Below are 14,559 nucleotides of genomic sequence, written 5' to 3' on the forward strand. Positions count from 1 at the left end.
TGAAAAACACAATCTAAATTAGAAAAAACAATGGCAAAGAAAAAAAAAAGCACTATTTGGCAATTCGGAAGTTAAAAAAACACCAATTTGATACTTTCAAGGTTCATTCAGACATCACAGCAATATGAACAAAATAACACACACTGAAAACAAAAACATTTATATGAATATTCAAGTAAAACAGTTTAACAGCAAATAAATGCACAATCCCAAAGGACGAACAACAATACATACTTGTATCTTCAATATGAGACCACACAAAAGTCACTGCAGCACAGGAATGGGGATGAAAAAACAGTCCTTCACATTTAACAGTTACTGCTTTACACAACAGTGGTGAACAATGATCACGTTAGTCTTAAAGGTGTGGCACTTTCTCACTGCCACTGTGGCTTGAAATTTTTGGGTGAGGTCAAGTTTTGTCAATTCAGCTCTTTGTTCACTTGTTACGTGGAAAAAAGGAGAACAAAAAACAGGAAGCAGAGCTTTGCAGTTCAATTCTGTCAAGAACATTTGTTCTGGTGAAGCTGGAATATTTATTCATTATCACAGAGCAATGACATTGAACTTAAACATGATACAACAATACTGCACAACGAGACATCCACGGAAAATAATAGATCCATAACATTTATAGTGAACTTACAGGAATGCACAATAGAGCACATTTAATATTTGGTTGGGTTTTCATAACACTTTCACAGAGAAGTGTGTTTTCAGACTATATTGAAATACTAAAACACATATCTTCAATGGGATAATAACATTGTTGCATCATTTAAGCTGTTTAACATGTCTTGGGTGACAAGTAGTTCAGAATCTTTATTAAGGCTGTCCAGTGTAGATTGAGTGTCTTCAGGAACTTCTTTAAAGATTGCCTGGGATTCACAATCGCTTTCATGGCATTCACTAAATATAGACAGTTTGAAACTACTTTGTGAGGTGGAATGTAAGTCTTGCTGATCAGAAGCAGAAGTTGAACTGTGAGCAATGAAGGAGCTTTGAGCTGCGAGACCTTCGATCTCAGGCAGCTCAACTTTCAGCTCCAAACTATGTGTGTCTGTATTTAATGCTTTGCCTTTTGGGACATAGTTTAACTCTGAATTTGTAGAAGTTGTGACGGTATTGCATGCATGTATGTGTGGTTCCTTGTTAGTTGGTTGATCTATTAAAGGTTCAATACTTGGGCTGTAGAAACCAGAGTCTTCATACGAGTTTCTATCACACGTGTGGGTTCTGACATCCTTTATGGTATTCTGCAAATCTTTAATTGCTGACAATAAAGATCCCCCATGTGTTGTGACATTAGGTTCACTGTATTTGGTTATTTTAGTGTTAGTAACTGTCTTTCCGTAGTTATACTGCTCAATACCCACAAGGCGGAAGTAAAGTTGCAAAAAGTTTTTCAGGTCCGTTCCTATTTTCCAAATCTCCAAGTTATTCAATGCAATGGGACGCATTTTGCTCTCCCCAAATGAGCAGTAGTAGAATTTGTTCTGTCCAGGTGGCATAAAGATCGCTTCCTTAACAACAGTCACAGAAATAGAATGTAGAAAAGATATTGACTCTTCCAGATGTTTATCATTCCAAGTAGCTTCAAATATTCTGTCCATAATTGGGGATGAAATTATGATGACCTTATGTGCTTCCTCAAGGGCTTTACATGTCCATTTTTCAATACTTTGACAGACAACAGAGAAGTTCTTTAATGGAGTTAGGATGTCAAAGTTCAAATCTTCTTCCAAATAATCTGCAAAAACTTTGCCAAGATTCAAATGAAGTGGATTGTCATCCATATAAATTAATAAAAGTTTTTTTCTATTAACAAGTGAAATATTATCTAGAGCTAAATCGGTGTTGTCAATAACAGGCAAGCGAAAGTCCAATTCATATTGTTTTCGTGGTCGAGTGCTGCATACAATTACTACTCCTATGAAAACTAATACAAAACATAGAGAGAGTCCAAGACTAAGCAGACGCAAATTTTCTTCTGCTTCAGAGCGATTCAGACAATCTTGGAATGAAACTTCCAATGTCCTTTTCATATCAAATCTTTCATTGGCGTAAACAATCAAAGTGTAATTTTCCCTCATATCCTCAGATGAAAATGCCACTTTTTCAGTTCCATTGAGTGGAACCAACAAACCGGTAACATTTCTAATATAATTGTTCCCGATTGCATGAAGTACAATGGACGTAATGTGCCCAAACTTTGGTGGTAGTGCATAGGAAACATAAACTGCGTTCTCACTGCAAATGTATTTTATCGTCACATTAAACTTGTTTTCTTCCACACAAAGTGGATGCTTTTCAAATTTCCCAGATGCACACTTAGGAATTTGAATTTCTGAACTTGCTTCTTTTGCTAAATCTGGATAGTTGTAAATTTGCACCTTGAACTTGTCTCCCGGATCAATTTCATGAGGTTCAAACATTCCAAAACAATCATACGTAAAGAACATTTTAGCGTGTTTTTTAAAATCCACATCGTGAGTAAGGCAAAAGTTAGTGGTAAAATTATGTCTTGTTCGTTTGTATTTGTCTGCTACAAACATGGGAAAAATATTTATTTTGTACCCAGTGAGGAATTCAACCAGGTTATCTTCAGTTGGATGAAATTCAATGTGAAGCAAAATTTGTTTTCCATTCAAACCTGTTTTCCAAACAAGCTCGAAAATCTTTGCCTCTGTGACTTTGATGATTGAATCTTTATTATTTGGCCGGCAAGATTGTTTGGTAACCAAGCACTCCACAAAATGCTTTCTTCTGCTGTCCTCAACATTAATCGACCAAACAGAACAATTTGTTGGGCATTGTTTACTTGCACAACAAACAGTCATACATGCAAGCAGAGCAGTAATAATCCTGTGCATTTTGCATAGCTTCATATTGTCAGCGTTCGAGAAACTGTTGTCATCCACTTTGATGGGGTAACTCGAAAAGGTCCGTGTCTATTATCCATAGTCTCCAAGTATTCAGTATTTATTAAACAAAACCTAAGAGATGGTGAACAATTCAACCTAAAAAAAATTGATTGTAATCAATGAAACTGAGTTAAAACGAGGGAGATGAACATAGGCAATAAACACTGCAATATTTCTAACAGTAAATCACATTTGTCTATGATTGGAGCAATTTAGGCACAGGTTGTCACAATAAAATATAACAACTATGAAAAAACGTTAAAATTTTGAACTAAAATACTTAAAAAAAATAGGATGATATTTGGCACGGACACAATAGTACGAGTTGTAACAGATTTGGGACAAAAACAAAATTTCATTGCAATTCCAACACAAATGTCTACATTGCACAACATAAAGATAAATTGTCAACATTACCCTCACTACAGCAGTAATCAGATTGCTGAAATACTTACACCCAGCTGCAAACCACATTTCACAGCATACAAAACACTTAAATCTCTTAAGCAACTGTAAGAACAAATAAAAATACACAAATTTTGCCTCATTTTTGGGTTAAGAAAATAGGAACACTGCAAAGCAAGGTTTGTCAAGAAGACAGAGACAAACATCCAACTATTGTGACATTATTCTGTTTTGGGAATGAACGCCTGATTGCCCAACAAAGCACATGGTAATAGAGTTACAGTATTGACAAGGCAAACAGTAGGCGATCAATGCAGTTAAATTGGCCATTGTTTGCACAGAGCCAGATAAAAATTTATTTTATGCAAATGAGGCAGCATCATGTGGCACACAAATTCTGACAAAGAAATAACCAATCCTGAAGTTAAGAAATAAAACTTTTTTTGGAAATGACACTGTTTCCATATTTGTAAAAATCAACAGAAAAGGTCAACTGATGCATTTTAACATGATATTATTTCAAAGAGTCAAATTTTATAATTTTAAGAAATCTAACGATACAAAAAACCTTTTGCTTAGAACTTAATGCAAATAAGTTCAGAAAATAACAGAAAAATAGTTAAAATTTGTTTATTGATGCCAGCGACTTCCAAGGGTCGCCTTCCAAATCCAAAGGAGCAATGACAACTTCGTGCACTTCCGCATCATCAGCATCATTTGAATCACTTATTCCAACATTATTTTCATCTTCATCAAAGTGAAATGACTCCGGGTGAATGGACTGTTTATATCCAAATGAAACATCCGGGAGTTTAAATGAGGATTTTTGCTGATTCACATCTTCCAACGGTGGGACCAATTCATGACTCACAATTGCAGGTTCTATGTTCTCACATGGATATCGATTCGGTCGTAATTTTGGTCTTACAGATACGGTGTATTTAGTTCCATCATAGCATGGTGCACCTTGATTGATATCAACTCTATCTATAAACCTGCTTGCATCGCGTGTGTAACTTGATTCCAAACTTATTTCAATTGAGTTTTGTTCGTCTTCTTGAATATTTTTAGTACTTCCTGAAAATGCGGAAAGTGGGTCATCAGAAAACTGACTGATTTCTAAGCTCTGGAATGAATCTTTGATGGAATTCTCAGTCATACTTAGTACACCTTTGTGATTTGGTTCACCATTGACGTTGCTGAATGGCTGGGAAGTTTCTTTGATTTTCAATTCTTTAGCTGGAAGCTTGCTATGTTCAGCAACTATTAAACTGCAACTTTGCGTTGTTTTGAAATTACTCACGCTGGTGGAAGGAAAGTCACTGGAAAATTCACTAATTTCAACACTCTGAAATGAATCTGTTGCCGCGGTTGATGTTTCCATGGAACATTCTGCGGCACATTTATTTTTTTCCATGATCCCTACATCATCATAATATTCCATCGAGCCCACGTTTGTTTGAGGAAAATCATCAGTGATGTCATGAGTTTGAATTTTTGTGTCGAACTTTACACTTTTCGCTTCTTTGTTGTAGGGCTCAAAACTTGTTTCAACGGGAAAACATCTTTCTTCTACTGCTAAGTTTTGACAAGTTTCCTGAGTAACAAATGGGTTTGATTTATTGTCGTTTACCACTGGTGGCAAAGGATGAACATGAGCATTACTATGTATATATTTATTTCCCAGTATGTTAGTAGTGAAATTTTCCAGAGGTGGTGGTGATTCAATTGACAAAAAATTTTCTAGGACAATTTCTTTGTCATTATATGGAAGAGATTGTTTAACTGCTATGGGTAAAGGTTTGGACATATGCCATTCTCTATCTTCCTTAGCAAGCTTCAACATGCACAAAATAGCTTGCTTGAGGGCTGGCCCATATTTGGTAACTTCTGGTTTCCCATACGTTGCAAATTCCACTTTTTCCTGGTGAATTTCAGCACCGGGCTGGTACATTGACATTCCATGTAATTGGAAGTAAAGGGACTTGAAATCCTCCATAAGATTAAAGGTACATAATGATAACTCGCGGAAAACAGAGGAGACATCTTCATTGCTACAATAGTCAAAGTACGCAAAATAATACCGGTCCTTGTTTTTATGATAAAACAAGTCCTTTTTAACTCTTTTCAGCATCGGCGTAAATACATCATGTTCAAGACATTCAGAAGTTGCACACTTCATCCATCTCCGGTTGGCTTCCGGTGACCAAATGATCAACCACTTGTCAGCAAGATTCATAACCTTCTCCATCCAAGAAGTGCAATCTTTGTAGATTTCATCTTGCTCCCAAAGTTCAAAGACAACTTCAAACCCCAGGTCATGTTGAAGATAGGAGGCAAACCTCAAAACTACATCCTTGTGCATTGGATGGTCGGCAACAAACACAAGTAACAATTTTATGCGAGGCAATCCAGCTTTTTCCAGTTGCGGGGCGTTTGCAATTACTGTGGGATCATCAATTGGACTGATACAAACACTTGATGGATCTTGTTTTAAAGCTAAACATTCCATTACCATTTTGGGACAAAATTTGTTGCAAAAAGGCAAACTTCTTCTTCTGGCAATTGAAAAACATATCAAAACTGCAACAAGTATTACAGCAATGCAGACTGCAACCGTTATTACAGTCACATTATCTGTATTTCTGTTTTGCTCAGGATAAAATGTTACCAGTTCTGTGGAGCATTCACTAAAATTAACACTTTTTACATCGGAGATTTTATGTCCTTTGTAGAATCCAGACAGCTCAAACTCTATGAGTCCTTTAGTTTTAATTTCCTCTTCATTAAATGAGACCTCAATCATATTATCAGAATTCAATGTAGATTCACTGAAAACTCTGATTAAAGAAGAATTCCATCTTATATACAGTCGCCTTTCGGTAAAAAACACAGGGAAGTGGTATTTCACAAAAAAGGCATTGCTTTTGCACAAATCCTCTTTAACTGTGACATGCAGGCAAGCAGAGGCTTCACCGTTAGCAAGAGATTTACAGTTGATTGAAACAACTTGACTTACAGCACTGGATGTAGAGTCTGTAGAATGGGAAAGGCTGGTGACAGTTAATTCAATGACATCCCCTGGTGATATCATCACATTTTCACCATTAAGTTGGTAATTAAACTCTCCCAGGACATGTTGGCTGTGATCCAAAGGGGTTTCTATGCAGTAAACCACCGTGTTCGAGCCACATGATCCTTTGATGCATTTGTAACTTATCTTGAATCCCCGCAAGTACTTTATGGTCGCGTCGTCTGGCGGTTTCCATGTAACATTTAGGGAAATTAATCGAAGACTTTTGTGATCCTGAGTAAAAGGCAGCACAGAAAGTTTTTGTGGCTTAGAGATTTGGTATTTGTTTAGTTTGCTGCACTGGCTAATGTTCTTCCGGACAGTGCAATTTATTGAGTGAGTGCTTGTTTCATATAAACTTTGAGAAACAGTTGAACAACTTATGCTGGCTTTTGTAGGCAAGAAGAGCAAGGCAAGCAGCAGTATGAAAATGGCAGTGGTTTTTACAAAACACATTTCTTACACAATTAACATAATTTTATCTGTGGAAATCAACAAACATTAAAAAAAAAGATTTACTGTAGGTAGGCTAATACCAACAACATTCATGCCAAGCGAAGATAAATTGGTAAGATTACAGCAAAAAAAAATGCTTCGCTTCGGCAAACTTTCACAGGGTCTGCCTTTTTTGCATGTTCCTGGTGAAACTGTTGTTTTGCCTTTCGTTACTACACCAGGCCACACTTCCTTCCTTCACTGTATGAAACTTCTGAGTCGTCAGTCGTCACAAGAACGAAACTACGCACTCGAAACTCGAGACTCAGTACTTGGAATTCTTCAACACATAATTAGCATACAAGTAGGGAATTTCCCGTGTGCTAAATGTTTTTAAAATTAATCCCGATTAGTGTAACCATGTTTATTGATCAAAAATGTTGAATACCTACAATATTCCCAGTTATTTTGTTTCAGCAAATACATTTCTTTTTTTTTATTTATTTTCTTTTCAAGCATTATTTTACTGTAAAATTGGGCAAATTATCTGATGAATAAGGAGTTACTTTAAATTTCTAATTAAACAAACTGGTGCGCTTGTTAAAGCAAGTATAAAATAAGGTCACTTTGGAAATATTTGCATGCGCCGCAGCACTACAACCTTTTTAACTTACTGCCTAGTTTCTTCCCTCTAGCGTTATGTGTATGATCTGCGAAAGTATGCGCATTGCAAAAAAAGTTTCGAGTATCACATGCAATAGTTTCGATTCTAGTTAAGAATTCTTCTTTATATTTCCAATTATGGTAATGGTAAACAACTCTTATTTTGCGTTTTCCAGCATTTTCTGTAACTGCCACCGCAGAAAATTATTTTCAATATTGCAAAGCTGCAGACGTGTGTACACGCACTGTTTCGACCTGTATAGTCTCATCAGTGCAGCCGTTGAGTGGCACTGTGCTAGCTTTCACGCTAGCAGGCACATTAGTCTCCACTTTGTGGTACCTTTCGGTCAACGTCGATCTGCAGGGTACCCTATACTAGGTACCGAACAACAGAGACGACGAACTATGGCCAAACGGAACTGCTTGGTATCCGATAGTGCAATATATTTTTGAGAAATTGGCGGTTATACATAAACAGGCAAAGACTTAATATTGTGGCGACAAACCCTTGGACAAGCTACAGTTCCGACCTTATGGTGAAGTTTATGTGCAATCTGCAATGATCTTGCCAGCTGAAAAGCCAAGCAAGACTTCCACTTGTGGTGACAGAAGACATTTGGTACAAAACTGGGTGCAACTTGTTTGTATGCCCACGTTTGGAACCCAACGCATGGCGGCGAATACACAAACACCACAATGTGGAAGTATTTTCCACACTTAAACCTGTAAACAAAGTTTACATACAAAGCTTTTTCGGAGATTGGAATGGTTTCCAACACTGCAATGATCCTGTTCGCTTAGGCGCAATGTTTCTGTGGGAGGTTAAATTTCCAATGTAATTGTCTTAATGTTTCCCAACCATCACTCTGAGATTATCACAGGCATATTTCATCCGAATGAACAGTTGATTATTATAGGCTTCTGGGAATAAATGTTTCCGAATAGCTTGGTGCGTCTCAGCGATGAGAGCAGTGTCTTGAACATGTAATAGAATATTTTGACTGGTAAACTCATATACTCATTCGAATATGCAAATTCACATCGGTATAAAATGATTGATCACATGACACGTCTATACAACAGCAAAGCAAGTGTAAAAGGAAAAAAAGGCATGAACGCAATTGCGGCTAGACTTGTGTTTATCCGCTGCACTTTCAAAAAACTTTTAATCACGAAATGTATACAGTTGCTTGCTAAATTCAAGGTTTCTGTTGTTGTCAAGACATAAAAACCGAAAGATATTTGGAAGCAATGAATACTAAATTTTTGAATATTTTATGCCCCCCATAGTGTTAAAAAACAAAAACAAGGTTTTTACCCGAAAACACGGTGACGTCATTGGTCAGTGACGAAAGGGTTGTTTCCGAGTGGATGCGTTACTTTCGTGATGTTAGCACACAGACCGACCAGGATGTGACGTCAAATGACAAACAGCGATCGAAACGTCTTCGAGAGTTTTTAACGTTCGCGAAATCTTGTAACTACGCTCGGTTACCCATTGTTTTCTTGCATCTTTTTGTGACGAAGTTTAGGTTTTGTGCCCGTTTAATGGTGGTTGTAACGGGGCAACATTTTACATACATCCGAACCACGTATAATTATCAAACGCAATTCTTGTTCGCTGCGCCTGCTTGTATTTAACATAACGGTGTATAATTTGCAACAAGGAAACTGTCTGAGTTGGTTGAAACAAAGAAGCATTCAATCATTTCCTTATTGTGTCAGTCAATTACTTTCACAACGTCTGTTAGAAACCAGAAAACTCAATTCACGTGTTGGTTGTTGTGTTGCGGTCCTCTGCCTATATTTAGGGTCACTCATTCATATAAAGGGCCCAAAACAATTATTTTTCTTGCTGTTGTGTCACATTCGTTCACCCACAACTTGTATTAATTTATATCTTAACTGAAGGAAAGTTAACATACATCAAAGACAAAACAACACTAACTTGTGTTCTTTTGAAGTTTCGCGAACTTTTTCACCTGTGTTTTGTACCCTTTTTATACGCCATAGCATCAACGAGATGTTCATCTTTTGGAAGATAGTGAATTGTATTTTCGGTATCAATATGTCAGACTGGATGTGGATCGAGTTATGGTTTTACATTCCACGTACAGCGAAATCTGTACAACGTAACATCTAGTTGAGGCAAAATCTTGCCCTCTTATATGTTTTCCTGTTTCTGACTGCAAACAAGCCATTAGTAAGCGTGAAACCCTGTTTAATAATTGCCAAGAACGTACAACGGAACTTTGCAACTATTCGTGGAATTTCAGGGGTGCGAAGGAAGCAATTGACTTTCGTGTGCAAGGCACGATTCCACCCACGTTCAGCTTCGTTACAGTAGATTGACGAACAATTCCTACTTGCTTTGGGCTTCGTCGATTTTTCGTGTAGGTTCATAACCGCTAAATAACGCTCGGTTAACCAACCGTGCCGCGGGCACACAATCTGAACCATTGTTGTGCGAGCTGGCAAAACAAGATTTAGACAAGGAGAGTGCTTCAACATTCCTTTGTTACCTCCCGTTTATCCATTTTACCCACGAACGATTATTAGCCACATTGCATGTGTGTGCGGACTTTGTCGTTTTAACTACAACACGTGACCTTTTGATCTATTGCTGAAAATACACGCACTGGAAGTTCGTAGTCAACAGTTAACGGTCGTTCTATAAAACGTGGAAGTCCTGCTCGGCTATTCAGCTGGCATGATCGTAGTAAGTCAACAAGCTGTTTGAGACCGATTAGGTCCCAACAGTGGCCATTATGCGCGTAGCTCTTGCAAGAATCACTGTGTTGTGTTAATGAAAACCAAAACGCATGTGGTTACAGTTACTTAATTGCTTTAGTTTCCTATAATTCAGCACACGCTAAAAACAACAAGCGCAAAGAAATGCGCAGAAGGTTTTGGAACGCCTCTTCGAGTGGGTCAATCAGACCTCTTATTTCCTCAAGAGGAAATTAGGCTATTTTGCTTAACCACGAAATCCTACGCGAATCCCGTCATTCATACAAATCACATTTAAAGCTGTTTGAAATTTAATTAAACCGAAGGAAGACAACGCAGTAAAAGGCATGAGAAGAAGGAAGGACAGAGGCACAAACTGGTCAATTACGGTGATTTGCGGTCGATTGTTTCTACCCCATTGCGTGACAACCCGTCGTTTTCGAAACTATTGTGTTGATAACTCAACAGAAGAATGTCTAAAAGGCGGATTGCAGGAGGCGAGGCGGAAAGAGGACGCCAACGCGTTTTCGTGTTTGAAGCGTGCAACGGTCCAGCCTTATCAATTATACTTCGCTCTGCCAAGGAAGTCGTCGCGTTGCCACCATTATAAAGCCACGATCTGTGACGAAATAAGCTTGTTGTTAGTCGGCGGAGAACATTTCTTGTAATGCTCAATAATTAGTAGCTTCATGCACGATAACGTTTCAACAAATGGGGGCATTTTGTGATAGTTTGCCTGTGAAACCGCAACAAAATACACCAGAGAGATGAAAAAGTCATGGTGAATGTTTAAGAAGAGCGTGGAACTCGTCATTCAATGGGTTCTCAGAGTTTCCAATCGATTAGTGGTTGAGACAAAAGACATAATTAAAACGGACATTTCTGAAGATCCACATCAAATTAATGAGGCAAATTACATACATTACCAATGTGTAATCCGAATATCATGGCGATTTTTATGATTTTAGAAACGATATTGCTCATTACTCACTCACAATACTGTATAGGCACCAAAAAATAAGTTAGTAGAGCTTGGATAATTAACAAAAAAAAAACAAGTATTTAGTATTTACAAGTTTTGTTAAAATGACAGACAAAATATTGGCAATAATGGAACTTATGGTGAAAAAAGTTTAAAAATAAACAGATGGCTCGCTAAGACGCTAGGTAAAGCAACAGCAGAAACAAAAGCAAACCAAAGATAAAGGACAATTGTTACATCAACAAAAAAGTGCATTGCTCTACAACAAAACAAAGAAATTTAAAATTTGGCAATAACAAATTGTACAACATGATGGTCAGATCTATATTATTGATATTTATCCCAAAGTTTTGTTCTGGGATAAATAATATTGCTAAAATATGCTCCCATAAAACGAATTTGACATTAATGTGTTCATAGAAGATGCTATACGGCTTCTGTTTCATGTTGCAAGTTAAACGAAGCTAAAGACTTCCATGGATCGTTTGTGAGGTCGATGGGGGCAAGTTCTGGTGTTTGCGCTGATTCTCCGACACGAACACACTCGTCGATGTCATCGTCATCAAAATGAAACGAGGAAGCGTGAATTGAACAATCACTCATCGCCGACTCTGCACGAGGACTCAATGTCTCAATCCCACTATCTTGAGGTGAAATTGGATTGTTTTTGGGATTGTTTAAAGGAGCTAGAACAGGATATTCCCTCTCATATGGTTTGGAAGCTTCATTATTTTCACATGGAACTCTTCGGGCAATATGTAGTCGAAGATTATCATCTGCATATTTGGACTTTTTCTTTGGCAATAACTCCTTTAGTTGAGCATTCTGTTCTACTGATTCGCCATCATCTGGAGCCATATAACTTTCAATATTTTCGACTGGCTGCCGTTGACTTTGAGGTTCCTCAACAGCAATTGGAACTTCTGCAACTGGAGCTTGCTGTGCTGGGAATTTCTGTGGGCTTTCCTCCACTGAAATAAACAGTGGAGGTGGAGGTGCAACACTTAACATATTCACCATAAGCAGTTCGTCACTGTTACGCTGCTCACTTGGAGATGCTTCTATTTCAAATGTTGTTGGCAACTTTGCTTCGTACCAATTTGGATTATCCTTCACCAGTTGACACATTTTGTCAATTCGAGTCTTTAAAGCAAGGCCATATTTGTTCATGTTTTGGTCGAAGTAGTTTTGGGGTTCCACTTTGTTCAGCTTTATGCATGCCCCAGGTTGAAACATTTCTCTGTCCATGAGGCGAAAGTAAAGCTCTTTGAACTGCTGCATGAGCCGGAAATGGCAGAAAGTGATATCACGGAACTTTTCGGGGATGTCCTTTTCAGAACAGTAGTCAAAAAATGTGAAAAAGTATTTTCCTTTATTCTTTGCAAACATAAGATCTTTTTGAATTTGCTTCAAGATGGGAGTGAACAAATCCTGTTGCTCTGTTTCATGGTCACCTTTATTAAAACTAGTCCACCTTTCAAATGCCTTTGGTGACCACACAACAATCACCTTATCTGATTCTGTTACTGCTTTGTCAATCCAAGTTGAGGCATCCTTGTAAATATCCTCTTGCTCCCACAGTTCAAACACTACTTTGAACCCAAGGTCATTTTGCAGAAAGGATGCAAATGCATGGAGAACATCAGTATGCATTTCATGATCTTCAACAAATGTAATGCAGACGGTTCTTACTTCTTTTATTGTTTGACATTCCACCACCATTTCAGAGTTTAGAATTTTTGTAATTTTGTCGTCAGTGGGAACTGCAGGCTCTTCTTCTTTCTCATGGCCACACGACTCGACAAATTGTTTTACTTTTCTTCGTTTGATAAAAATGAAGAAACCAACAGCAATCGCCAACGCCAATAAGGTGCACAAGGCAATTATGATGGGCAGAGGACTTTGCTCACTTGGTTCATAGGGGACACTTGGTTCATTGGGGACACTTGAATCTTCTTGGCATTTAAACTTAATGTATGAAGCTAACTGGAGTCTACTATTAGAACCTCTTAACAGAACTGATATATTTGCCTTGATGTCAAAATTTTCAGGCAAAACCAAAGAAGTACCGTTGCCTGATAGGGGTAAGTCATGTAATGCCTCTTCCATTTCACAAAGATTAAAACTTGATCTGTACTTCTCAGCATAACAAAGAATGATGTCTGCAGTGATTCCATGACCTTTTGGGACATTGTAGTCAATCAACATGGTTCTATTGGGACACACATATTGCTTGACTCGAAACCTTAATAATCTTTCATCAATGCATTCTTGAACATTAGCCATACGCTTGTCACTGCATCCAGGTATATTTATCATCCATTTCAATGAATGTAATTCCAACGATGGGCCAGGCTCAGGCAAGCTAGCAACGAAAACTTTAAATCTTGATCCAGGTTTTATGTAATCTGAAGGTTCAGTGCCATAACAGTCATAATAAAATTTGGCAAATACGTGAAGGTTGAATTCCATGACAGTGTGTATACAGTAGTACATCTCCTTCAGTACATTGCCACTATTATCAAGTATGGCAAAATAATATCCTTGCAGATTTACCACAGAACCTTCGTGTGCTCTCTTCCAGGTAAAATTAAGGGCAATTCGGTCAACTCCATTACTCGGGTAAAGATACCAGGCTTCAGTATTTTCAGAATCTTTTTTTGGCTGACTTGGTGGGCTGGATATATTTGAAAAGGCATTACACTGCTTTGTCTCCATAGTACAAGAAATTGGGTGCAGGGTATTTTCAATAGTATGTGATGACATAGTGGAGCAGTTCTTAATGCATTCGGGTCCAGCAGCAACCAAGGCAACACTGGTTACAAGCAATAGTACCAGGCAGGTTTCTGCACTCATAGTGTTCAGTTGGAAATGACCACAAATATACAAGAACTGTTTTGTTCTGAAAATAACATAATTTCCAAAATTTTATTTTTTACGCCGTAAACAAGTGCATGAACTGACGAGAACCGAACAGCTTTGAACCGTAGGCGGTTACTCTATAACAAGTCACTGTATTTGTTACTAACCCTTATTAACAGCATACCACACAATATAAATAACATACAACTATAAAACATAGGCTATGTCTTAGGTTTTCAACAAAATAATTAGAATATCATACAAAAAAAACGGGTCTGGTGTACTTTTAGCACCACACCTAATATCTCAGATATCCCTAGCACTACAAACCTGAAACTTCACACGAATGTTAAATGACACCAGACCCAAAAAAACTAGCTCGCATTTTGTAAATAATAATATTGCGTAACGTAAATTGCACAGTTCGCTGACATTCTTCGCAAACTAAAACGCGTTCCTACAAGAAGATCCACAACATTTTTCTG

General features: G+C 37.7%; 3 protein-coding genes across 3 annotated transcripts; all 3 read right to left on the bottom strand.

Moving 5' to 3' along the window:
* LOC145903593 (uncharacterized) lies at positions 1–3,016 on the bottom strand. The gene has a single exon (XM_082991687.1). It carries the CDS (start codon positions 2,886–2,888, stop codon positions 750–752), a length of 2,139 nt encoding a protein of 712 aa, XP_082847813.1. The 5' UTR covers positions 2,889–3,016; the 3' UTR covers positions 1–749.
* A 4-nt stretch (positions 3,017–3,020) lies between these two features.
* Positions 3,021–6,878, bottom strand: LOC145903590 (uncharacterized). Its single transcript, XM_082991685.1, has one exon. It carries the CDS (start codon positions 6,856–6,858, stop codon positions 3,949–3,951), a length of 2,910 nt encoding a protein of 969 aa, XP_082847811.1. The 5' UTR covers positions 6,859–6,878; the 3' UTR covers positions 3,021–3,948.
* A 4,447-nt stretch (positions 6,879–11,325) lies between these two features.
* LOC145903591 (uncharacterized) lies at positions 11,326–14,110 on the bottom strand. Its single transcript, XM_082991686.1, has one exon. The coding sequence runs from the start codon at positions 14,066–14,068 to the stop codon at positions 11,639–11,641; it is 2,430 nt and encodes an 809-aa protein (XP_082847812.1). The 5' UTR covers positions 14,069–14,110; the 3' UTR covers positions 11,326–11,638.
* Positions 14,111–14,559: the final 449 nt, after the last annotated feature.

Source organism: Ascidia mentula, chromosome 5 (genome assembly GCF_947561715.1).
Source record: "Ascidia mentula chromosome 5, kaAscMent1.1, whole genome shotgun sequence".
Lineage (NCBI taxonomy): Eukaryota > Metazoa > Chordata > Ascidiacea > Phlebobranchia > Ascidiidae > Ascidia > Ascidia mentula.